Source organism: Orcinus orca, chromosome X (genome assembly GCF_937001465.1).
Source record: "Orcinus orca chromosome X, mOrcOrc1.1, whole genome shotgun sequence".
NCBI classification, from domain to species: Eukaryota; Metazoa; Chordata; class Mammalia; order Artiodactyla; family Delphinidae; genus Orcinus; species Orcinus orca.
Genome location: NC_064580.1, coordinates 73,120,914 through 73,147,206, shown reverse-complemented (window position 1 = coordinate 73,147,206; position 26,293 = coordinate 73,120,914). Strand labels below are relative to the sequence as shown.

The 26,293-nt window shown below is 34.8% G+C and overlaps 1 protein-coding gene across 10 annotated transcripts in view; it reads left to right on the top strand.

Annotated features, from left to right (window-relative positions):
- The window catches only part of RPS6KA6 (ribosomal protein S6 kinase A6), a 171,512-nt gene that overhangs the window by 66,036 nt on the left and 79,183 nt on the right, over positions 1 to 26,293 (top strand). For 8 of the 10 annotated variants that reach the window (XR_007474917.1, XR_004476398.2, XM_049705089.1 and 5 more), the window contains 4 exons: positions 2,400 to 2,516; positions 9,413 to 9,494; positions 10,160 to 10,240; positions 20,641 to 20,720. Coding sequence is in view for 8 of the 10 variants with exons in the window: in XM_049705089.1 (XP_049561046.1) it covers positions 2,400 to 2,516; positions 9,413 to 9,494; positions 10,160 to 10,240; positions 20,641 to 20,720 (360 nt within the window). In the remaining 2 variants the exon portion in view is untranslated. Of the gene's footprint in view, positions 1 to 2,399; positions 2,517 to 8,329; positions 8,418 to 9,412; positions 9,495 to 10,159; positions 10,241 to 20,640; positions 20,721 to 26,293 lie in introns of those variants that run through there. The other 2 variants (XM_033404043.2, XM_033404044.2) reach the window with 2 other exon arrangements.

The following is a 26,293-nucleotide window of genomic DNA, read 5'->3' as shown; positions in this document are numbered from 1 at the left end:
AGAACATATGTATGTGCATTAAAAAAGGTCCTTGACTTTTTACAAAAAAGATGCCTTGAAAAGGGGAAACTCACTCTCATAGCTATTTAAAAGAGTCCAGTGAAACCCTCAGAATGGGAGAAAATATTTGCAAATGAAGCAACTGACAAAGGATTAATCTCCAAAATTTACAAGCAGCTCATGCAGCTCAATAACAAAAAAAAAGCAACCCAATCCAAAAATGGGCAGAAGACCTAAATAGATATTTCTCCAAAGAAGATATACAGATTGCCAACAAACACATGAAAGAATGCTCCACATCATTAATCATTAGAGAAATGCAAATCAAAACTACAAAGAGATATCATCTCACACCGGTCAGAATGGCCATCATCAAAAAATCTAGAAACAATAAATGCTGGAGAGGGTGTGGAGAAAAGGGAACGCTCTTGCACTGCTGGTGGGAATGTGTATTGGTACAGCCACTATGGAGAACAGTATGGAGGTTCCTTACAAAACTACAAATAGAACTACCATATGACCCAGCAATCCCACTACTGGGCATATACCCTGAGAAAACCATAATTCAAAAAGAGTTGTGTACCAAAATGTTCATTGCAGCTCTATTTACAATAGCCAGGAGATGGAAGCAACCTAAGTGTCCATCATCAGATGAATGGATAAAGAAGATGTGGCACATATACACAATGGAATATTACTCAGCCATAAAAAGAAACGAAATTGTTATTTGTAGTGAGGTGGATGAACCTAGAGTCTGTCATACAGAGTGAAGTAAGTCAGAAAGAGAAAAACAAATACCGTATGCTAACACATATATATGGAATCTAAGAAAAAAAAAAGTCATGAAGAACCTAGGGGTAAGACAGGAATAAAGACACAGACCTACTAGAGAATGGACTTGAGGATATGGGGAGGGGGAAGGGTAAGCTGTGACAAAGTAAGAGAGTGGCATGGACATATATACACTACCAAACATAAAATAGATAGCTAGTGGGAAGCAGCCGCATAGCACAGGGAGATCAGCTCGGTGCTTTGTGACCACCTAGAGGGGTGGGATAGAGAGGGTGGGAGGGAGGGAGACGCAAGAGGGAGGAGATATGGGAACATATGTATATGTATAACTGATTCACTTTGATATAAAGCAGAAACTAACACACCATTGTAAAGCAATTATACTCCAATAAATATGTTAAATAAAAAAAAAAGAGTCCAGTGAAATACTCTTTTGATGTATAAGAAACATCCATGGACATATTTTCAGAACAGATACTTCATTTCTGACTGATTAGTGGTTCTTAATACCTAAAGCTAAAACTCCTCTGCTGGATACCCTTCTTTGAGAGTAAATGTCTGACTACTTATGTAACATGGCAGTTATTTTAGCTGCCATGAAGCCACCTTACTTGGGACCATGCTCTTGCCCATTATGACCACAGTCGCCATTGATTAATCAGTTAATTAAAGGGTGAATGGATTGGGAACATTCTTGCCATCCAGACCAGAATTGATATGATATAATGGAAAGCTACCAAGACTTCTAGACATCATGATTAACTAGTCATGTGAACTTAAACTCTGTGTGTCTCAGTTTTCTCCCCTATAGTGTCAGAAGGTTGGATAATATATCCCAGCTTTTGTTATTTTGTGATATATAATACATTTGAGGGTTTTTTTTTCATCCTAGCTACTGTGCTAGGGACTAGAATTACAGTTCACCTGAGTGTAGTCTTGATATAGAGTCCTATATGAAGGAGCAGAAACACTTCCAAGGTGACTTCCTTCTGCCTGACCCAGGTGGTAGTAAATCTGGCATATAATTTATATATAAAGTTTCAATAAAAGTAGGCTCATGGCCTGGAAACATATTTTTGGGCTTTGCAGATTTTGTTTGTCTAGGCTAGTTTCTTTTTCACTGATATGGCTAGCTGGACATTTAAATATTCATATATTACTGACTACTTAAAATGGTATAGTGAAATACTATTTAAAAGAACTCTTGAGGTTCACATTTTTTGTCATGTCCCACAATTTACAAGGTTTTATCTATCTCTTGACTTTCTCTGCATCTACCTCATAAGTCATACTCCATTGAGGTTCTTAAGACTCTGTTAGTTGTTGATGTTTTACTTCTGTCTCTACCTAGTTGGAATAGAAGCTGAAGCATAGATTTTACATGCTTCTGTTTACATGAAATTATATAATAGGGGTGGTGGTGGTGATGTTCTATCTCTATGTGTTAGAAAACCCAGGAAATGGGGATGCTAGTAGCCCATAAAACTCTGTGCTAGATTTAAGGAGTTAGGTATTAAATTATTTCTGTTGTGATTTCTGGTTCTAAATGGAGCTAATAATAAGATGTTGTAAGTATATTTGAGTATTGCTTGGATTTCTTTTTTCAGGATGAAGAAGTTGTTAAAGAAATCCCTATTACTCATCACGTTAAGGAAGGATATGAGAAAGCAGATCCTGCACAATTTGAGTTACTCAAAGTTCTTGGTCAGGGATCCTTTGGAAAGGTAATGGATGCCTTTTTCCCCATTTGTTTTTCTTCTAAACATTTAACAAAAAAAGTATACACATAGGTAGAAATCTGATAAATGTGCTGTTTCTAAATTGTCAAAGGATACACACAAAGGCGGCTCTAATTTTACTGCTTTTTATTTCTGTTGTATTTTTAGTTCAATTTCTTTATTCTTCTCTGTAATAATAAAGGTTTTCTAATCCCCTGGGATCACTGATATCTCTAGGACAAAATATAGCATGCTATTTATTAGCTGCCTAAATCAAGAAAGTTTGAATTTTGTAAAAGAGATCTTGTTTCTCTGTTCACATGCTGGCATGACCTTAGCTTTCTTTCTTGGTGATTTCATCTGTATTCCTTAGCTCTATCACAGAAGCCAGAATGTATGTATCAATTCATGTACTGAATACATAAATTAATCTATCATCTTTTAAAGCAAATATGTGTGTAAAGTACAGCTATGGTAAGTACTGGGTGATATATGGATTATGTGAAACTCCTGCCTTCAAAGGGCTTAAATTTCAAGGGAAAAAGCAAAATTGAGGAAGATAAACTCTGACACTCATTATTAAAATTGGTTATTAAGGGCTTAATGGTATATGATTCTTGGAAAAGATGTATGTAGGTCTGGTTCCTGACTTTTGTATACCTAACATCTAAGACATGAAAAGTATTGCATACACATATTAAGTAACAGCCTTTAGGAAACAGCAACAGTGGCAATTTAAGGGGAGGAAGTTAATGAGAAACTACTAATTTCAGGGTGGCTGAGATTTAGTTTCAAAGGGGAAAGTAAGGAAGTTGAGCATTGCTTATTTATTATGCTCTGAAACATTATAAAAGAAAGACATTTATTGAACACTTGGTTTGTGTATAACACTTCAAAAAACAACATTGGTTAATATAAAGTAGACATAATTGTCTTAAAGTAATCTGATACCTGTGTGGTATAGAATACAACATGTAAAATATAGAGAAACATTTTCAGGACACAAAAAGTACAAGCTAAGGTGGATTATGGTTTGGCAGTGAATTGGTACAGGAGGTATATGATGACAAGGAGATAGGACTTGAATAGTTGTGCTAGGGAGAGTAAAACTAGAAGGAGCTTTCAATAGATTGTATGTGTGGGGGGTGTATTTATAGAACTGACCTGTAGAGTAGGCATGTGCATTTTGAACACCTTTATTTTTTAAAGTTACTAAAAGTACAGTATATAAACAAATATTTTACATTATATTTTATGATGTTAATTTTAGAACAGAGATGAAGTTCTTTTACATCCCCAATATATAAATGCTTACATAGCGACTCAAATAAAATATCACCAGGCAATCATTTCAAGCCATTAAAAGTATTTGTTTTGTCATTTGATATATGTAAATTTATTCATATGTGTATTTATTTATATCCAGCTTTGTTCCAGAAAGGATTTAAGGCTTTCATAGATGAATACTAAATAAAATAAAATTTAAAATAAGTGGGGAAGATGATGGAAGCAGAAAAATTGGAGCAGGAAAGATGAGATGAAGCCAGGAATAAACTCTGTTGTTCACAGATGCATGGTATAAGGGCCTAGAAATGGGGCAAAAGTGAAGACAAATATTTTGGCAGCCATTATAAAGAGGCTGAAACATTTAATTGTATGATTATTGACAGTATCTTTAAGAAACAGATCAAACAGACCAGAGAAATTTTTCTTATGGGGCTTCATGAAGAAAATACAGTATAACATAATAAAATGTCTTCAGTAACATCTTCACATTAATTATAGCAACACGCTGACAAGTTGTCAATGCAGTCCTTAAAAAAATCAGGGAACACTCAGCTTTGTACAGGAACTTTGGTTTAACAAGGATATCATAGAAGCCTTTAAAAAATTCCTAATACTAAAATACAGAATAGTGATCCTTGTGCAGTTCATCAACCAAAGAAATATTAAGGAGGTGGCTTATTTTTTTCTTCCTAGGATGTGAACATACTTGCTTGTCAGTATTATGTCATTTGCGTAGGCATTGTGTGGGTGGGACTTGTTATATGCTGAACCTATTCAGGAATTTGGCCAAGGCTGTGAATCAGATAAGTGTAGGAGCAATTCCAAGAAACTTTGGGCTGCAGTCTTATTTATAAGTTTTTCTGTGAAAGTCCCATTGTTAAAATGCAATAAATGGAATTTTAACCTATATAATGCTTTGTGACATTGAACATCTATATAGTCTATTTAATCGGGAAAATCCTACGAAAATCAGTTGTAAAATTGTACTTTAAAGAAGCATGCATTATCATAAAAGATGCATATAAAATTCTGTACTAAGCACATCAAGTAATGTGTGAATTTAAATGAAGTATACCAAACAACTTACATTACTTATTTTAAAACACAATAAAATAAAACACTTGAAAACATGTTTGACATTGTCAGACTAGCCTTTCGTATATTTCACGTCAAATCATTTACACAAAGCATACATACATTTTAACATTCATGCTTCGTATTATTTTTGCTTTTGTGATAGTAAAGCCTTTAAATATAGGACTTAAAAATGGATTTTTGAAAATATCAAACCCTTGCCCTCCTTAGTAATTGATTAGCTATCAAGAGATAGTTTTAAAAATATATGTTTACAACTTAAAATTTCTTGCAAATGGTCCTTTCTCTTCAATCAGTGTTAAAGCTGTGCAGTTCTGCAGTTCACTTCAGCAAACACTTCTTAACAGAAAATATAAAAGTCCATATGACAGAGAGAAAAGTATATTGGAGTAATTCACTCATTCATTTCTCTTCTGAACAATTTCTGAGAATTGGATTAGAGTGACTGAAAAGAAACCTCTCTGATCAGGAAAGAGATGGTTTTAGAAACAGTAGTTTGAAGTCATGCAGCTTCTTCTGTAGTTGATGATGGGAAGAGAGCAGAGTGAGATGATGTTTTCTTGTGCTAGGAAAGTTCACTCATTAGACCTGAAAAGAACAAATCAGGTAATGAACAAATAAACAGTTATATCTCTAGACTGTGAATGATGGCTTCTATTAGATGCCATATTGAGATACTAGTGAGTGTTTTAAGAGATAGGGGAAAAGTGGCTGCTTTGTGCTTTGGGTTTTTCTTTCTTCTTTAATTGTCTCTTTTTACCCTCTGTATTCCATTCTTTTCAACTCCACTAAAGGCTGTGTTCTAGAACAGTGGTTCTCAAAGTGGGGTCTACTACCCCTGGATATCCACAGGACACTTTCAGGGGGTTCTCAAGGTCAAGACTGTTTTATAATACTAAGATATTATTCGTAAAACTTTTGGCACTTTGGCACAGTCAAGGAAGTGATTTTAAACTACATCAGTAATCATATTCTTCACTGTCACCCACTTACAGTTAAAAAAATGTGTTTTACTTAAGAATGTCCTCGATGAGGTTTTAACAGTGATTAAATTTATCAAGTATCAACCCTTGAGTACACATCTTCTTAATATTGTGTGATGAAATTGAGAAGTACACAAAGTACTTTAGCTGCATACCAAAAGTATGATTGTCTCAAGACAGAGCACTTTTGTAATTTTTTGAGTTGTGAGCTAAATTAGACACTTTTTTCATGGAAAAGCATTTTTACTTGAAAGAATGATCGACAAACTATGGTTACTTAGACTTGGGTATTTGGTAGATGTTTTCTCAAAAATGAATGGAGCGAACCTGTTATTTCATGGAAAACAACTGATAATATTTTTGTCAATGATAAAATTCGAGCTTTGAAGCAAAAAATTAGAATTTTGGAAAATTTTTATTTGCCACTGTAGGCTCAACTGTTCTCAATACTCAGAAGACTTTCCTGATGAGATTGCTACTGTCAACATTTGGAAGATCTGAATAACTCAGTGACCCAATGTTTTTGAGTTGACCAAACACATGATGTTATCAAATCAGACATCAGTACAAAATCCATTCAAAGTGTCAGGTAGATCATGGATTATTATATAAAAGAATATGGACAGTTAATTGATGTGGTTTCAGATTTTTCATTGCAGCTAATCTTTAAGAAACTGCCACTTGTCAAATTCTTGTGTCGTATCAAAAAAGAATAACTACAATTATATGGAAAGGCTATTAAAATAGTACTCCCTTTTCCAAATACATATCTGTGTGAGGCCTGATTTTCTTCTTATAATTTAAGCAAAATAACTTAATTGCAACAGATTGAATGTAGAAGCAGATATGAGAATCCAACTGTCTTCTGTTAAGCCAGATATTAGAGACTTGCAAAAATGTAGATCAGTGTCAATCTTCTCATTGATTTTTTGTTTTGGAAAAAATATAGTTATCTGTATAAAAATATTTATATTCACATATAACAGGTATTTATTATTTTTAATGAATTAATACATAGTTAATTTTTTTCTGTTTTAATTTTTAATATAGTAAATATCAATAGATAAAACCCACAAAAACAAAAGTACTTTAGAGTCATCAGTAATTTTTAGGATTGTAAAAGAATTCTTTTTTTTATTATGTTTATCATCTTTAAGGTTTTTATTTTTATTTTTTTAATATTTATTGGAGTATAGCTGCTTTACAATGTTATGTTAGTTTCTACTGTACAGCAAAGTAAAAGAATTCTTGAGACCAAAAATATTGAGAATTGCTTTCTTGGAAGAGACTGAGAAAGTTCTCTTACTTGTGGTGTAGTCAACACTCACGAAATGACTTGACTCCTTTGTTGTCAACATCTTGGTCACATGATATTGATTAGGAAAGAGGAAACTGTTTATCTACCTTTATTTGCCCATGTCAGTAAAACTGAATGAAAACTTTAAGTCTGGTGCTTAGGGTTAATGCCATTTGCTTAGCTTTGAAACGTGTGTGTGTGTGTGTGTGTGTGTGTGTGTGTGTGTGTGTGTGTGTGTGTGTGTTATGGCAATTAATTTAACCTGCTGTTTAAAAAACTGATATAGACTGAAATCAGCTATACAAATACGTACAAGTCCACTTGTTTGCCAACAGCAGAAAACTTGAAAAATACAGATAAGAAAATGTGCATCTGGGGTCATAGCTTCTTTAGCTCACTCAATAAGTTTTATATGACATTTAGAACCCCATGGTAATCTAGTTTGTGTTTGTATTCTCTCTAACCCAGATTGAATATATTCTTCTGTGATTAAAAAGCCTGATTTAGCACTGTTCATTTATAAAATACTAATTTTATTTTCTAGTGAATCTTCATTATAAAGGAGACCGAGGGTAGGCTATAGGTGTGTTAAATTTGACATTCTGTTCCATTGCTTACTATTTTCATCAGTGAAAAATCATGGATTTTTAGGACTATCCTCTCCAAGTTTAAATGCACTAAAAATAACTCCATGGAATGAAGCTACTGAAATCTTCTGTGGCAATGCACACTTCCTTGGGGTTCTACATTGTTTGGGGAGATCTTGTTGGAGTTCAGAGTAGATATTAGACATGAAAGTAACATAGGGTAGTAGCTTTGTTAGTTCTTTCAGTACAGAAATGTTTATGGTGATATGCAATTTTATGATTTGGTTCAAGCCCTGAACTTTTCTTTTCTCCAAAGATAGTTTTATGTTGCAAAACCCAGCCATCTGTTAATATGTGAATTCTCTTGATTAGTCTACTCCAAGTGTGGTATGAACTGTTACTGGCTTACTGTAAGACATGTTCAAAAACTGAGAGTAAGCATTTAGCAACTTTTACAGAAATTTGACAAAGTAATTTTATGTGTAGAATCAATTAGTATAAAAAGGGATTGTATTTTATGACATTTAAATTTCAATTTTCTAAATAATTCATTTTGATTATATTTTATAGAAGTATGGTCTGCAATGGACTTGGAGAAAAGGGGGAAAAAAGACTGGTTGGTCTACACAGAAAGTGTGAGAAGCACTACACTAGATGAGTATGAAAACTGTAAACCTGAAATGGTCCTTGAGTTTAGGTCTGATATAAAGAATAGGAGAAGCAGAGATTAAATGAAGTAAAGATTCCACCCCCTCACCTGCCCAGTTGGCTGATACATAATTATCACATAAAATATTTGGATTAAAGGGTTTTAAGCTCTACCTTAGGAAAGAGGCAAGACAAAAAATTAGTTAAAATCTCTCCCATCTGCAGTTTTGTGTGAACAAGTTAGTTACTTGACCACATTTTAAAGTTAAGCAACACTTGAATAGAACTTGTTAGAGTTGAGGATGGCAGGTAAGGCAGTGAACACGTTTTACTAAATAGTTAAAAAATTGAAACAACCCTTTGCTAATAAATAACTCATAAAACTGTAATATACTCATAATTATCTTCATAACTGAGGCTTTTTAAAACTTAGCTTTTAATGAGTCATAATACTGGTTTGAAAATATGAGATATTATTACTTAAGCTTACTTGGTAACTTTAAATAATTTAACTTTCATTTCTTTATTGAAATATTTGCCATCTTGATTCTTTTTCTTGGCAGACAGATAAGAATTGCCTGATTTCTTATTAGAAAATAAAATACCTGGTAACTTCTAAAATGGACCAATAGGGAAGTAGAAATGAAGGTATCAAATTAATGGTCATCACATTTGTTTGCTCCTTATTAAGGTAACAAAAAGGAGCTTGGGTCTTATAAGGAGCTCCCTTAGCTCAAATTGTCTTTCGTTATATTATTTATCTCTTACATCAGAAACTTCTCAAATGTTCTTTTAAATTTTCTTTTCCACAATAGGATGTACGGGAGTGTGATTCACTAAGTGACTGAAAGTGAGAAAATATTAACCAAGTATAATTTATAGAGAAAGGTATATCTTTATAAAATTAGAGAAAATGCAGGGCCGTATGTATGTGCTAATGTATATGTTTAGCAGGAATGGCTTGGGATGTGAATTTCACTGTTTTAATTTTAATTCTCCTATTAGGTTTTTCTTGTTAGAAAGAAGACTGGTCCTGATGCTGGACAGCTCTATGCAATGAAGGTGTTAAAGAAAGCTTCTTTAAAAGGTAGAAAATTGGAAACCTTATTAAAATAGAATGTGGTAAAGCTTGTTTTAAGAAATATGCTGTGCACTGCTTATATAAGATGAGTAGATTTAGTTTCCTTTTAACATTAGTAATTGTTACAGATTTCTAGTGGTAAGTGATATTTCTAGGTTTGATATTGGCATATACCCTAATTTAGTGAGAGTGTACCCTAGTAAAAATTTAATGGGATAAAAAGTGACATGTTTTATTTAAAGTGAACTTATTTTATTAAACTATATTCTTTTATTTCAAGATTCTTATTTTTTCTATCTGTTTTGGTATTGCATATTGAGAAAGCACAGCCACCTGCATACACTTATATACACTGTCTTCCAGGCTGTGATAACAATAACACTGTGCTCAGTTTTAATCAATAAACTCATTTGAACAATTTGGAGACTAATATATAATAAATGCTTATTCACCAAATAACTTTGTGTCTCCTTAACACATCTCTAGATCTAAACTGAATTTGTTAGCTTTCTGAGAATATGGTAATTACTGTCTAGGAATATAGACTGCAAATTTGGGCACTTATAAAGTTATGTTTTATATTTCTGTATTTTTGTTGGGTGAATTACTGATGGGATCTCTACTGAAATTATATACGAGAGCAATATATTCTACCCTTCTGTAATTTTTAGTTCGAGACAGAGTTCGGACAAAGATGGAGAGGGATATACTGGTGGAAGTAAATCATCCATTTATTGTCAAGTTGCACTATGGTATGTAATCTTTTTTTAAAAAAAATATGGAATTAGAGAACTAAGATTTCCTTTCAGACAATAATATAACAGGATATAAATACTTCAAACAGGAAATGAATATGGAATGATTTAATACATTCAACTATGTAAAATGTATTTATCTGAAATAAGAATTAATATCTAGCTTTTAGTTGTCTTTCCTGTATTTGTTGGTTAACTTGTCTAAGGTAACAAGATAGTGTCTTCTGATTACTTGTCTAGTAGTATTTCTGTACTAGGCTATACCTCCAGGGATCTTAGGCTATAAACTACTGTGACAATTTCTTCAAAACATTTTTGTGTTTGGAAGGGCCCCTCTTACATGTTCATAATGAGCATATTAATCTTACTTCCTCATTCTGTTGAAGAGGACCATATGGTATATTAGTCTATTTGAGTTATTTTTTCTTATATTTGGCAGGAGAGGAATACAAGTGAGAAGCAATAGGTACAATGGAAAGAACATGAATTTGGAGTCAGACAGTTCTGAGGTTTTTTTTTTTTTTAATTGCGATATAGTTGACTTACAGTATTATATAAGTTTCAGGTGTACAATATAGTGTTTCACAATTTTAAGGTTATATCCCATTTATATTTACTATAAAATATTGGTGATGAATCCTTGTGTTGTACTATATATCCTTGTAGGTTACTTATTTTATACATAGTAGTTTGTACCTCTTAATCCCCTACCCCTATCTTGCCCCATCCCTCTCCCTCTCCCCATTGGTAAACACTAGTTTGTTCTCTATATCTATGAGTCTGTTTCTTTTTAGTTATATTCCCTAGTTGGTTTTACTTTTTAGATTCCACTTAGAAGTGATATCATATAATATTTGTCTTTGATTTTCACTAAGCATAATATTCTCTATGTCCATTCATGTTGTTGAAATGGCAATATTTCATTGTTTTTTATGGCTGATTAATAATCTCTGTGTGTGTGTGTGTATGTGTGTGTGTGTGTGTGTGTGTGTGTGTGTGTACGCCACATCTTTTTGTTTTTCTCTTATTTTTTTCTTATTGGAGAATAATTGCTTTAAAATGGTGTGTTAGTTTCTGCTTTATAACAAAGTGAATCACTTATACATATACATATGTTCCCATATCTCCTCCCTCTTGCATCTCCCTCCCTCCCACACTCCCTATCCCACCCATCCAGGTGGTCACAGAGCACCGAGCTGATCTCCCTGTGCTATGCGGCTGCTTCCCACTAGCTATCTATTTTACATTTGGTAGTGTATACATGTCCATGCCACTCTCTCACTTTGTCACAGCTTACCCTTCCCACTCCCCATATCTGCAAGTCCATTCTATAGTAGGTCTGTGTCTTTATTCCCGTCTTACCCCGAGGTACTTCATGACATATGTTTTTTCTTATATTCCATATATATGTGTTATCATATGGAATTTGTCTTTCCCTTTCTGAATTACTTCACTCTGTGTGACAGACTCTAGGTCCATGCCCCTCACTACAAATAACTCAATTTTGTTTCTTTTTATGGCTGAGTAGTATTCCATTGTATATATGTGCCACATCTTCTTTATCCATTCATCCGATGATGGACACTTAGGTTGTTTGCATCTCCTGGCTATTGTAAATAGAGCTGCAATGAACACTTTGGTACATGACACTTTTTGAATTATGGTTTTCTCAGGGTATATGCCCAGTAGTGGGATTGCTGGGTCATATGGTAGATCTATTTTTAGTTTTTTAAGGAACCTCCATACTGTTCTTCATAGTGGCTGTACCAATTCACATTCCCACCAGCAGTGCAAGAGTGTTCCCTTTTCTCCACACCCTCTCCAGCATTTATTGTTTCTAGATTTTTGATGATGGCCATTCTGACCGGTGTGAGATGATATCTCATTGTAGTTTTGATTTGCATTTCTCTAATGATTAATGATGTTGAGCATTCTTTCAAGTGTTTGTTGGCAATCTGTATATCTTCTTTGGAGAAATGTCTATTTAGATTTTCTGCCCATTTTTGGATTGGGTTGTTTGGCTTTTTCTTGTTATTGAGCTGCATGAGCTGCTTTTAAATTTTGCAGATTAATCCTTTGTCAGTTGCTTCATTTGCAAATATTCTCTCCCATTCTGAGGGTTATTTATGGTTATTTATGGTTTCCTTTGCTGTGCAAAAGCTTTGAAGTTTCATTAGGTCTCATTTGTTTATTTTTGTTTTTATTTCCATTTCTCTAGAAGGTGGGTCAAAAAGGATATGGCTGTGATTTATGTCATAGAGAGTGCTGCCTATGTTTTCCTCTAATAGTTTGATAGTTTCTGGCCATACATTCAGTTCTTTAATCCATTTTGAGCTTATTTTTGTGTATGGTGTTAGGGAGTGATCTAATCTCATACTTTTACATGTACCTGTTCAGTTTTCCCAGCACCACTTATTGAAGAGTCTGTCCTTTCTCCACTGTACATTCCTGCCTTGATTATCCAAGTTAAGGTGATTATATGTGCATGGGTTTATCTCTGGGCTTTCTGTCCTGTTCCATTGCTCTATATTTCTGTTTTTGTGCCAGTACCATACTGTCTTGAGTACTGTAGCTTTGTAGTATAGTCTGAAGTCAGGGAACCTGATTCCTCCAGCTCCCTTTTTCGTTCTCAAGATTCCTTTGGCTATTCGGCGTCTTTTGTGTTTCCATACAAATTGTGAAATTTTTTGTTCTAGTTTTGTGAAAAATGCCAGTGGCAGTTTGATAGGGATTGGATTGAATCTGTAGATTGCTTTGGGTAGTAGAGTCATTTTCACAATGTTGATTCTTCCAATCCAACAACATTGTATATCTCTCCATCTATTTGTATCATCTTTAGTTTCTTTCATCAGTGTTTTATAATTTTCTGCATACAGGTCTTTTGTCTCCTTAGGTAGGTTTATTCCTAGATATTTTATCCTTTTTGTTACAGTGGTAAATGGGAGTGTTTTCTTGATTTCACTTTCAGATTTTTCATCATTAGTATCTAGGAATGCCAGAGATTTCTGTGCATTAACTTTGTATCCTGCCACTTTACCAAATTCATTGATTATCTTTAGTAGTTTTCTGGTAGCATCTTTAGGATTCTCTATGTATAGTATCAAGTCATCTGCAAACAGTGACAGCTTTACTTCTTCTTTTCCGATTTGGATTCCTTTTATTTCCTTTTCTTCTCTGATTGTTGTGGCTAAAACTTCCAAAACTATGTTAAATAAGAGTGGTGAGAGTGGGCAACTTTGTCTTGTTCCTGATCTTAGTGGAAATGCTTTCAGTTTTTCACCATTGAGGATGATGTTGGCTGTGGGTTTGTCATATATGCCCTTTATTGTGTTGAGGAAAGTTCCCTCTGTGCCTACTTTCTGCAGGGTTTTTATCATAAATGGGTGTTGAATTTTGTCGAAAGCTTTTTCTGCCTCTATTGAGATGAGCATATATTTTTTCTCCTTCAATTTGTTAATCTGGTGTATCACATTGATCGATTTGCATATATTGAAGAATCCTTGCATTCCTGGAATAAACCCCACTTTATCGTGGTGTATGGTCCTTTTCATGTGCTGTTGCATTCTGTTTGCTAGTATTTCGTTGAGGATTTTTGCATTTATGTTCATCAGTGATATTAGCCTGTAGTTTTCTTTCTTTGTGACATCCTTTTCTGGTTTTGGTATCAGGGTGATGGTGGCCTCATAGAATGAGTTTGGGAGTGTTCCTCCCTCTGCTATATTTTGGAAGAGTTTGAGAAGGATAGGTGTTAGCTCTTCAGTAAATATTTGATAGAATTTGCTTGTGAAGCCATCTGGTCCTTGGCTTTTGTTTGTTGGAAGATTTTTAATCACATTTTCAATTTCAGTGCTTGTGATTGGTCTGCTCATATTTTGTATTTATTCCTGATTCAGTCTTGTCTGGTTGTGCATTTCTATGATTTTGTCCATTTCTTCCAGGTTGTCCATTTTATTGGCATAGAGTTGCCTGTAGTAATCTCTCATGATCTTTTGTATTTCTGCAGTGTCGGTTGTTACTTGTCCTTTTTCATTTCTGATACTATTGGTTGGAGTCTTCACCCTTTTTTTCTTGATGAGTCTGACTAATGGTTTATCAATTTTGTTTATATTCTCAAAGAACCGGCTTTTAGTTTTATTGATCTTTGCTATTGTTTCCTTCATTTCTTTTTCATTTATTTCTGATATGATCTTTATGATTTATTTCCTTCTGCTAACTTTGGGTTTTTTTGTTCTTCTTTCTCTAATTGCTTTAGGTGCAAGGTTAGGTTGTTTATTCGAGATGTTTCCTGTTTCTTAAGGTAGGATTGTATTGCTATAAACTTCCCTCTTAGAACTGCTTTTGCTGCATCCCATAGGTTTTGGGTCATCGTGTCTCCATTGTCATTTGTTTCTAGGTATTTTTTGATTTCCTCTTTGATTTCTTCAGTGATCACTTCGTTATTAAGTAGTGTATTGTTTAGCCTCCGTGTGTTTGTATTTTTTACAGATCTTTTCGTGTAATTGATATTTAGTCTCATAGTGTTGTGGTTGGGAAAGATACTTGATAAAATTTCAATTGTCTTAAATTTACTAAGGCTTGATTTGTGACGCAAGATATGATCTATCCTGGAGAATGTTCCATGAGCACTTCAGAAAAATGTGTATTCTGTTGCTTTTGGATGGAATGTCGTATAAATATCAATTAAGTCCATCTTGTTTAATGTATCATTTAAAGCTTGTGTTTCCTTATTTATTTTCATTTTGGATGATCTGTCCATTGGTGAAAGTGGGGTGGTAAAGCCCCCTACTATGAATGTGTTATTGTCGATTTCCCATTTTATGGCTGCTAATATTTGCCTTATGTATTGAGCTGCTTCTATGTTGGGTGCATAAGTATAAGTCTTATATCTTCTTCTTGGATCGATCCCTTTATCATTATGTAGTGTCCTTCTTTGTCTCTTGTAATAGTCTTTATTTTAAAGTCTATTTTGTCTGGTGTGAGAATTGCTACTCCAGCTTTCTTTTCCTTTCCATTTGAATGGAATATTTTTTTCCAGTCCCTCACTTTCAGTCTGTATGTGTCTCTAGGCCTGAAGTGTGTCTCTTGTAGACAACATATTTATGGATCTTGTTTTTGTATCCATTCAGCCAGTGTGTGTCTTTTGGTGGGAGCATTTAATCCATTGACATTTAAGGTAATTATTGATATGTATGTTCCTATTCCCATTTTCTTAATTGTTTTGGGTTTGTTATTGTAGGTCTTTTCCTTCTCTTGTGTTTCTTGACTAGAGAAGTTCCTTTAGCATTTGTTGTAAAGCTGGTTTGGTGGTGCTGAACTCTCTCTGCTTTTGCTTGTCTGTAAATGTTTTAATTTCTCCATCAAATCTGAATGAGATCCTTGCTGGGTAGAGTAATCTTGGTTGTAGGTTTTTCTCCTTCATCACTTTAAATATGTCCTGCCACTCCCTTCTCGCTTGCACAGTTTCTGCTGAAAGATCAGTTGTTAACCTTATGGGGATTCCCTGTGTGTTATTTGTTGTTCTTCCCTTGTTGCTTTTAATATATTTTCTTTGTATTTAATTTTTGACAGTTTGATTAATATATGTCTTGGCATGTTTCTCCTTGGATTTATCCTTTATGGGACTCTCTGTGCTTCCTGGACTTGATTAACTATTTCATTTCCCATATTAGGGAAGTTTTCAACTATAATCTCTTGAAATATTTTCTCAGTCCCTTTCTTTTTCTCTTCTTCTTCTGGATCCCCTATAATTCGAGTGTTGGTTCGTTTAATGTTGTCCCAGTGGTCTCTGAGACTGTCCTCAGTTCTTTTCATTCTTTTTTCTTTCTTCTGCTCTGCAGTAGTTATTTCCACTATTTTGTCTTCCAGGTCACTTATCCGTTATTCTTCCTCAGTTATTCTGCTATTGATCTCATCTGGAGTATTTTTAATTTCATTAACTGTGTTGTTCATCATTGCTTGTTTCATCTTTAGTTCTTCTAGGTCCTTGTTAAATGTTTTTTGCATATTGTGTATTTTATTTCCAAGATTTTGGGTCATTTTTACTACCATTATTCTGAATTCTTCTTCAGATAGACTGCCTATTTCCTCTTCATTTGTTAGGTCTGGTGGGTTTTTATCTTGCGCTTTCATCTGCTGTGTGTTTTTCTGTCTTCTCATTTTGCTTATCTTACTGTGTTTGGGGTCTCCGTTTTGCCGGCTGCAGGTTCATAGTTCCTGTTTTTTTTGGTGTCTGTCCCCAGTGGCTAAAGTTGGTTCAGTGGTTGTGTAGGCTTCCTGGTGGAGGGGACTAGTACCTGTGTTTTGGTGGATGAGACTGGATCTTGTCTTTCTGGTAGGCAGGTCCACGTTTGGCGGTGTATTTTGGGGTGTCTGTGGACTTATTATGATTTTAGGCAGCCTCTCTGCTAATGGGTGAGGTTGTGTTCCTGTCTTCCTAGTTGTTTGGCATAGGGTGTCAAGCACTGTAGCTTGCTGGTCATTGAGTGAAGCTGCATGCTGGTGTTGAGATGGAGATCTCTGTGAGATTTTTGCCTTTTGATGTTATGTGGAGCTGGGAGGTCTCTTGTGGCCCAGTGTCCTGAAGTTGGCTCTCCCACCTCAGAAGCACAGCACTGACTCCTGGCTACAGCACCAAGAGCCTTTCATCCACATGAATCATAATAAAAGGGAGAAAATGTAGAATGAAAGAAAGAAAGAATGAAACAAAGAAAGAAATATAGAGAGAAAGAAAGAAAGAAAGAAAGAAAGAAAGGATAAAATAAAATAAAGTAAGATAAAATAAAATAGTTATTAAAATAAAAATAATTATTAAGAAAGAAACTTTTTTAAAAGAAAAAACAAAACGGATGGATAGAACCCTAGGACAAATGGTGAAAGAAAGCTATACAGATAAAATCTCACACAGAAGCATACACATACACACTCACAAAAAGAGGAAAAGTGGAAAAAAATAATAAATCTTGCTCTCAAAATCCACCTCCTCTGTTTGGGCTGATTCTTTGTCTATTCATATATTCTACAGATGCAGGGTACTTCAAGTTGATTGTGGAGATTTAATCTGCTGCTTCTGAGGCTGCTGGGAGAGATTTCCCTTTCTCTTCTTTGTTCGCACAGCTCCTGGGGCTCAGCTTTGGATTTCGCCCTGCCTCTGCGTGTAGGTCGCCGCAGGGCATGTCTTCTTCACTCAGACAGGAAGGGGTTAAAGGAGCAGCTGCTTCGGAGGCTCTGGCTCACTCAAGCCACAGGAAGGGACGGGTGCGGATGCAGGGTGAGCTTGCAGTGGCAGAGGGCGGCGGGACGTTGCACCAGCCTGAGGTGCGCAGTGCGTTCTCCCAGGGAAGTTGTCCCTGGATCCTGGGACCCTGGCAGTGGCGGGCTGCACAGGCTCCCTGGAAGGAAGGTGTGGATAGTGACCTGTTCTCACACACAGGCTTCTTGGTGGCCGCAGCAGCAGCCTTAGCATCTCATGACCGTCTCTGGGGTCCACACTATTAGCCGCGGCTCATGCCCGTCTCTGGAGCTCCTTTAAGCAGCGCTCTTAATCCTCTCTCCTCACGCACCAGGAAACAAAGAGGGAAGAAAAGGTCTCTTGCCTCTTCATCAGGTCCAGACATTTCCCCGGACTCCCTCCCGGCTAGCCGTGGTGCACTAACCCCCTGCAGTCTGTATTCACGCCGCCAATCCCAGTCCTCTTCCTGCGCTCCAACCAAAACCCGATCCTCAGCTCCCAGCCCCGCCCGCCCCGGTGGGTGAGCAGACAAGCCTCTAGTGCTGGTGTGTGCTGGTCTCCACCAATCCTCTGTGTGGGAATCTCTCTGCTTTGCCTTCTGCACCCCTGTTGCTGCGCTGTCCTCCGCTGCTCTGAGGCTTCCCACCTCCGACACCTACAGTCTCCGCCTGAGAAGGGGCTTCCTAATGTGTGGAAACCTTTCCTCCTTCATGGCTCCCTCTCACTGGTTGTGGGTCCCATCCCTATTCTTTTGTCTCTGTTTATTCTTTTGCCCTACCCAGGTACGTGGGGAGTTTCTTGCCTTTTGGGAGGTCTGTGGTCTTCTGCCAGCGTTCAGTAGGTGTTCTGTAGGAGTTGTTCCACGTGTAGATGTATTTCTGGTGTATCTGTGGGGAGGAAGGTGATCTCCGTGTCTTAGTCTTCTGCCATCTTCCCGATTCCTCCCACCACATCTTTTTTATCCATTCACCTGTTGATGGACACTTAGGTTGCTTCCCTATCTTGGCTATTGTAAAAAATGTTGCTGTGAACATTGGGGTGCATATATTTTTTGTGGTAATATTTTCTTTTTCTTCATATATATACCCAGGAGTGGAATTGCTGGATCATATGATAGTTATATTTTTTATTTTTTTGATGAACCTCCATACTGTTTTCCACAGTGGCTGCACCAATTTACATTCCTATTGACAGTGTATGAGAGTTCCTTTTTCTCTACATCTTCTCCAACATTTGTTATTTGTAGACTTTTTGATTATAGCCATTCTGACAGGTGTGAGGTGATACGTCATCGTTGTTTTGATATGGGGTTTTGATACTCTGATGATTAGCGATGTTGAGCATCTTTTCATGTGCCAGTTGGCTATCTGTATATCTTCTTTGGAAAAATGTCCATTCAGGTGTTCTGCCCACTTTTTAATTGGGTTGTTTGTTTTTTCTGATGATGAGATATATGAGCTATTTATATATTTTGGATATGAATTCCTTATTGGTCATATCATTTGCAAATATTTTCTCCCATTCAGTAGGTTTGTTCATTTCATTGATGGTTTCCTTTGCTGTGCAAAAGCTTTTAATTTTAATTAGGTCCCATTTGCTTATTTTTGCTTTTGTTTCCATTTCCTGAGGAGTCAGATCCAAAAAAAAACATTGCTACGATTTACGTCAAAGAGTATTCTGCCTGTGTTCTCTTCTAGGAATTTTATGGTTTAGGTCTTTAATACATTTTGAGCTTATTTTTGTATGTGGTGTTAGAGAATTTTCTAATTTCATTCTTTTACGTGCAGCTGTCCAGTTTTCCCAGCACCACTTATTGAAGAGACTGTTTTTCTCCATTGTATATTCTTGCCTCCTTTGTCATAGATTCATTGACCATAAGTGCATGGGTTTATTTCTGTGGTCTCTATTCTGTTCCATTGATCTGTATGGCTCTTTTTGTGACCGTACCATACTGTTCTGATTTTTGTAGCTTTTAGCATGGTCTAAAAGTCAGGAAGTGTGATGCCTCTAGCTTTATTCTTCTTTTCCATTATTGTTTTTGCTATTCAGGGTCTTTTGTGTTTCCATACAAATTTTAAAACTATTTGTGCTGTTTCTGTGAAAAATGCCATTGTTATTTTGATAGTGATTGCATTGTATCTGTAGATTGCTTTGGGTCACCAATATTAATTCTTCTAATCCATGCAGTTCTGAGTTTTAATCATGGCTCCATTGCTAGTTTAATGTATGCATGAGATTGTGGCATTTGGCTTTCCTGGAGAATTCAGTGGCATATACATTATTAAATCATTGATCCAATCTACTATGTCACTCTCAATTTTTGAAATTTAAAAAGATAGCAGCTATTGATTTTATTCTTAGGTAATTTTGACAAATAATGCATTATAGTATGTACCCAACTCTCTCTGTAAAAATTCCTCTAGAATTTTCCACCTATTATTCTTTTATTCCCCATTACCCTAATGGAATGAGAGTAGTCGTATTATCTAAAGATTTCCTTCCTTGAGTCTCTAGGATATCATTAGATTAATCACTAAAGACCAGTTGTGTTCAAAACATTCTATTCAATTCAGTGGGCTCTAGAGGTGAAATAATCTCTGATCTCAAGAAATTTATAATCTATAGGGAACACAGACATGTGAGTCCAATTAATTGTATAAATCAAAATGGATTAAGTACCATAAGAGAGACATAAATAAAGTGCAATGAGATCTCAAAAGTAGTAACAAGTAATTCTGATGGGGAAGAGGTTAAGGATGCTACAGGGAAATGTGAAAAGAGGGAAATCCTTAATAGAAGAAAGCTAAATAGAGGGGGTGGCATTTTTGTTGAGCTTGACAGAATTAGTAGATTTTAAGTAGGTGGGGAAGTAGAGTTAAGGCAATTGCAGTAGAACATGGTGCTCCATAAATCAGGAAAACGACGGTGGTACAAGTTTCTGTGTAAAACTACATCCAAGGTTGATTATGTTCTGGCAAGGGGTTTATAGCTTTTTCAACACTAGTTTTAATTTTGAGATAATGTTATCCAATCATGGACCATGTAAGTAAATGCTTAATTGTTTTATAGTGTTCAGTAATAAAATTCTAAACATATATATTAATTAAAAACTATGCTAAGCTTTGTAAGCCTTAAAAATTATTATTACTACATTCTAATTTCTAATTAGCCTTTCAGACTGAAGGGAAGCTGTATTTAATACTGGATTTTCTCAGGGGAGGAGATGTCTTCACAAGATTATCCAAAGAAGTGAGTATTTGTAAATTTTTGCTATACTTTATTGAAACAAAACTAAGAATAATTGTTTTTTTTTTCTTTTGCTAATTTTTTTCCTACGGAAATTTTAATTATTCTTTTTTTGTTACATAGTATTTAGTGAATGTGCCAGTTAATGGCATTTTCTGTCTGCCTGTCATTTAGATCATCTCAATGTGTTACTCATTTTTCTCTTAGGCACAAGATCAGTATAAATAACTGGATGAAGTAGCTAGGGGCAAACCTAGGACTTTGGCTACTCAAGCTACCAAAATGCCTCTGGGAGTAGTGTTTAATTTATTCATGTTTAAAACAGCTTCATGGAGGTACAGTTGACATACACTAAACTGCACATATTAAAGTACATGCTTTGATAATTTTTGACATTTGTATAAACTTGTGAAACCATCAGCACAATAAAAATATTTAGTTTATTCATCATCCCCAACAGTTTTCTTATGCCCTTTTTTAATGCTTCCCTCCTGCCTGACCCCTACTCAATCTGCTTTCTGTCACTGTTTGGTTTGCATGTTCTAGGACTTTATATCAATGGAATCATATAGTATGTGTTCTTTTTTTGGTCTGGCTTTTAAACTCAGCATAATTATTTTGAGATTCATCCAAGTTGTTGCACGTATCAGTAGTTCCTTTTTATTGCTGAGTGGTATTCCACTGTATGGATATACAATGATTTGTTTATTCATTCACTTGTTGATGGATATGTGTGTTTTTTTGCAATTTTTGGATATTACTAATAAAGCTGCTACAAACTTTCATGTGCAAGTGATTGTATGGACATGTGTTCGTCTTTCATGGTTAAATACCTAAGAATATAATGACTGGGTTATATAGTAGGTCTATATTTTAACATTTTAAAGACACTGTCAAACTGTTTTCCAAAGAAAATTGTTATATAATTTGTTATATAATTTTTACATTCCCACCAGCAGTATATGAGAGTTTCAGTTGCTCCATCTCCTTACCAACATTTGGTATGGTCAGTCTTGTTTTAATTTTGAACATCTGGTAAGTGTGTAGTGATACCATATTGTGGTTTTGAATTGCATTACCCTAATAACTAATGATGTTACGCATCTCTTCATGTGCTTAGTTGACATATATCTATCTTTTTTGATGAAATGTCTGTTTAAATCTTTGGCCCATTTTCTATTGGGTAATTTTTTTACTGAATTTTGAGTCTTTATATATTTTGGATGGTAAGTCTTTTATCATGTATGTTTGAAAATATTTTCTTCTGGTCTATGACTTGTCTTTTCATACTCTTTACAGGGTCTTTCAAAAAGCAGAAGTTCTTAATTTTGATGAAGTCTGATTTATATATATTTTTTCCTTTTATGAATTGTGTTTTTTGGTGTCCTGCTTAAGGCATATTCGCCTAATCCTAGGTCACAAAGATTTTCTCTTATATTTTCTAGAAGTTTTGTAGTTTCTGGTTTTACATTTATGTTTATAATCAATTTTGAGTTCATTTTCATATATGGTGATAAATATGTGTTGAAGTCCTTTTTATCGTATATAGATATCTCATTGTTTTAGCATCATCATTGGAGAATACTGTGCTTTCTCCACTCAATTACCTTGCATTTTTTGTTGAAAATCGATTGACCGTATATGTGAAGATCTATTTGTAGACACTGTTCTGTTCAGTTGATCTGTTTGTCTGTCTTTATGCCAATACAACACTTTCTTGATTACTGTACTTTTATAATATGTCTTAAAGTCAGTTACTGCAAATCCTTGAGCTTTGCTCTTCTTTTTCAAAGTTGTTTTGCCTCTTCCAGGTCCTTTGCATTTCCATATCAATTTAAAAATCAGCTTTTCACTTTCTACAAAAAAGCCTGCTGGGATTTTGATTGGGATTGTATTGAATCTGTAATTCAATTTTCCAATAATTGACATTTTCACAGTATTGAGTCTTCCATCCATGAACATAGTATCTCTCTCCATTTATTTAAGTTTTCTGTAATTTCTCTCGGCAGTGTCTTGTCATTTTCAGTGTACAGGTCTTGCATGTCTTTTGTCAGATTTATCTCCAAGTATTTTCTTTTTAAAAAATGCTGTTGTAACTTGAATTACTTTCTTAATTTTATTTTCAAATTGGATGGAAATATGATTACTATTTTTGTATATTGGACTTTGTATCCCACAGTATAACTAAAATTACTGATTTTATCTAGCAACTTTTTGGTAGACTACAACTAGAACTTTCTGTTGGTAGTCTACACATGAGTTTTACTTCTTCTTTTCCATTATGGGCATCATTTATTTGTCTTTGTTACACTGGCTTGATCCTCCAGATCAGTGTTGAAAAGTATTGGTAAGAGCAGACATTCTTGCCTTATTTCTGATTTTAGGGGGGAAAGCATATTTTCACCATAAATTACAAAGTTAAGTATAGGTCTTTTTGCATGTTCTTTATCAGGTTGAGAAAGTTCCCTTCTATTACTAGTTTGTTGGGTTTTTATCAGGAATGTATGTTAGATTTTGTCAAATCCTTTTTTTTTGCAGTTATTGAGATGATGATCATGTTTTTTTCTTCTTTAATATTTTAATATGGTGAATTACATTGATTGATTGTCAAATGTTGAAGCAGCTTTGCATCTGTGGATGAACCCCATGTAGTCATGATGTATTATCCTTTTTGCATATTATTGGACGTTATTTACTAAAAGTTTGTTAAGAATTTTTGCATCTATTTTCATGAGAGATATTTGACTGTAGTTTTCTTTATTGTTTATATCTAATTTTGGTGTCTGAGCAATTCTGGTTTCATAGAATGAGTTGGGTAGAATTTTCTCCTCTTCAGTATTTTGGAAAAGTTCAATGTTAAATTGTCATTAAATGATTGGTAGTATTCACTAGTGAAGCTATATGGGCCTGAAGTGTTTTTTTAATGGTATGGTGTTTAACTATAAATTCAATTTATTTAATATACTTAGGGCCATTCGGTTCATCTTTCTTTTTGAATGAGCTTTAGTATCTTGTGTCTTTTAAGGAATTTGTCCATTTCATCAAAGTTATCAAATTCACTGGCATAAAGTTTTCATAATATCCCCTTATGACTTTTATAGGTATAGAATCGTTAGTGATGTTGATATCATCATTCCTGATGTTGGTATTTTGTGTCTTCTTTTTTTATCTCACTTAGCCTTGCTAGAGGTTTATCAATTTTATTGTTCTTCTTAGAGAATCAGCCAGCTTTTGGTTTCACTGATTTTTTTCTATTGTATTTGTTTTCTGTTTCATTGTTTTCCACTTTAATTTTTATTACTTCATTTTTCTCTACTTAATTTTGTGTTTCACTAGCTTTTCTGGTTTTTAAGATGGAAGCAGAAATTATTGATTTGAGACCTTTTCTTCTTTTCTAATATAAGCATATAGTGTTACAAGTTTCCCTCTAAATACTGCTTTAGCATCATCTCACAAATTTTGATATGTTATGTTTTTATTTTCTTTTAGTTCACCGTATTTTCTAATTTCCTTTTATTTCTTCTTTGTCTCATGGGTTATTTAGAAGTATGCTAATTAATTTAAAAATATTTAGGCAGTTTCCAGATAAATTTCTATTATTGATTTCTAAATTAATTTTATTGTAGTCATAAAGCACACTTTGTATGACTTGAATTCTCTTAAATTCACTTAAATTATTTTATGCTTCAGAACATGGTATATCTTGGTAAATGTTCCATGTGTACTTGAGAAGAATGTGTATTCTGCTTTTGGGTAGTAGAAGGTTCTGTAAATGTCGATTAGATTAAGTTGGTTGATAGTGGTATTAAGTCTACTATATTCTTCCTAATTTTTTCTCTACATGTTCTAACATTTTTTGAGAGACAGGGATTGAAACCTTTTACTATAATTATGGATTTATCTATTTCTTCTTGAATTTCTGTCAGATTTTGCTTCATGTATTTCAAAGTTCTGTTATTAAGTGTGTAAACCTTTAGGGTTATCATTCCCTCTTAGTGAATTTACACTTTGTCATTATGAGATGACTTATTTTATCCCTGCTAATGTTCTTTGCTTTGAAATCTACGTCAATATTAATACAGGCACTCCAGGTTTTTAAAAAATTAGTGTTAGTTTAGTATATTGTTTTCCATATTTTTATTTAATCTATTTGTCCTTATATTTAATGTGCAGTACTTAAGGCAGCATGTAATTGTCCCTGTCTTTTATACAGTCTGAAAATCTATGCTTTTTAATGGGTGTGTCAGACTTGTAACATTTAATCTGACTATTGATATGGTTGGGTTTGAATCTCCATCTTTCTATTCACGGAGTTATTTTTGTCCCTTCTGTTCTTTGTTCTTTTATTTCTCTTTTGCTGCCTCTTTTTTTTTTTTTTTTGTGGTACATGGGCCTCTCACTGTTGTGGCCTCTCCCGTTGCGGAGCACAGGCTCTGGACATGCAGGCTCAGCGGCCATGGCTCACAGGCCTAGCCACTCTGCGGCATATGGGATCTTCCCGGACTGGGGCACGAACCCGTGTCCCCTGCATCGGCAGGCGGACTCTCAACCCCTGCGCCACCAGGGAAGCCCTGCTGCCTTATTTTTAATTAATTATTTTACATGATTTTATTTTTATACCTTTGGTTGGCTTTTTATCAAAATAACATTTTGTTGTTGTCTTATTTTAATAGTTGCTTTAGGGTTTGTAGTATAAATTTTTAACTCAGGAGTCAGGAATCTATAGTCTCAGGCCAAATATGGCCTGTTGATTTTTTTGTAAATAAAGTTTTATTGGAACACAACCACACCCATTTGTTTAAGTATTGTCTATGGTTGCTTTTGTGCTTCAGTGGCAGCATAATTGTATGGTCATTTTTTATTGGATGGCAGGTCATTTTTTATTGGATGGCAGGTGTTATGAATTTAATTTTCTTGTACTCTAGATACTTGTGTTTTCTTATAAGTAGTATTTAGCTTTGTTCTGGGATGCAGTTAACCTGTTGAGTCTTGCTTTTAACCTTTGTTATGTGGTACCAAAGCAGAATTTAGGATTAATTTTTCCCAATACTGAAACATGACCCTTCTTAGTACTCTAACCAGCCTATCAATTATGAGATTTTTCACTCTCACTGTTTGGTACAGGACTTATCCTGGTCCTTTGTGAGCTCTGTGAATTCTTTTTTAAAAATCTTTTAGGGTTGTTCTTTTCCTGGGCTCAAGTAGTTTCCTTAGATCCATGATTGGGAATTCTTCATTGGATGGCAGACATCCTGAAATTCACCTTGTTAGGTGATGGATTGTTTTGTATTCCTATAAATATTATTGAACTTTGTTCTGGAATTTGTGCGGAACTAGTTTATTTCAGATTGTTAAACTGGACCAGAGCAGTGTCTAATCGGGATGATTTTACACCACTGTGAAGCATCTGATTACTCTGTCCAGTGCCCTGTGAATTATGAGGTTTTCTGCTCTGTGTGGAGGTAATAGGAACTATTCCTGGCCCTGTGTGAGTTCCATGGATTAGTCCCTCTAATACTTCCATTGGTTATTTTTCTGGCTCAGGTTTCCTCACTCACATGCGCTGAGCATTTCTC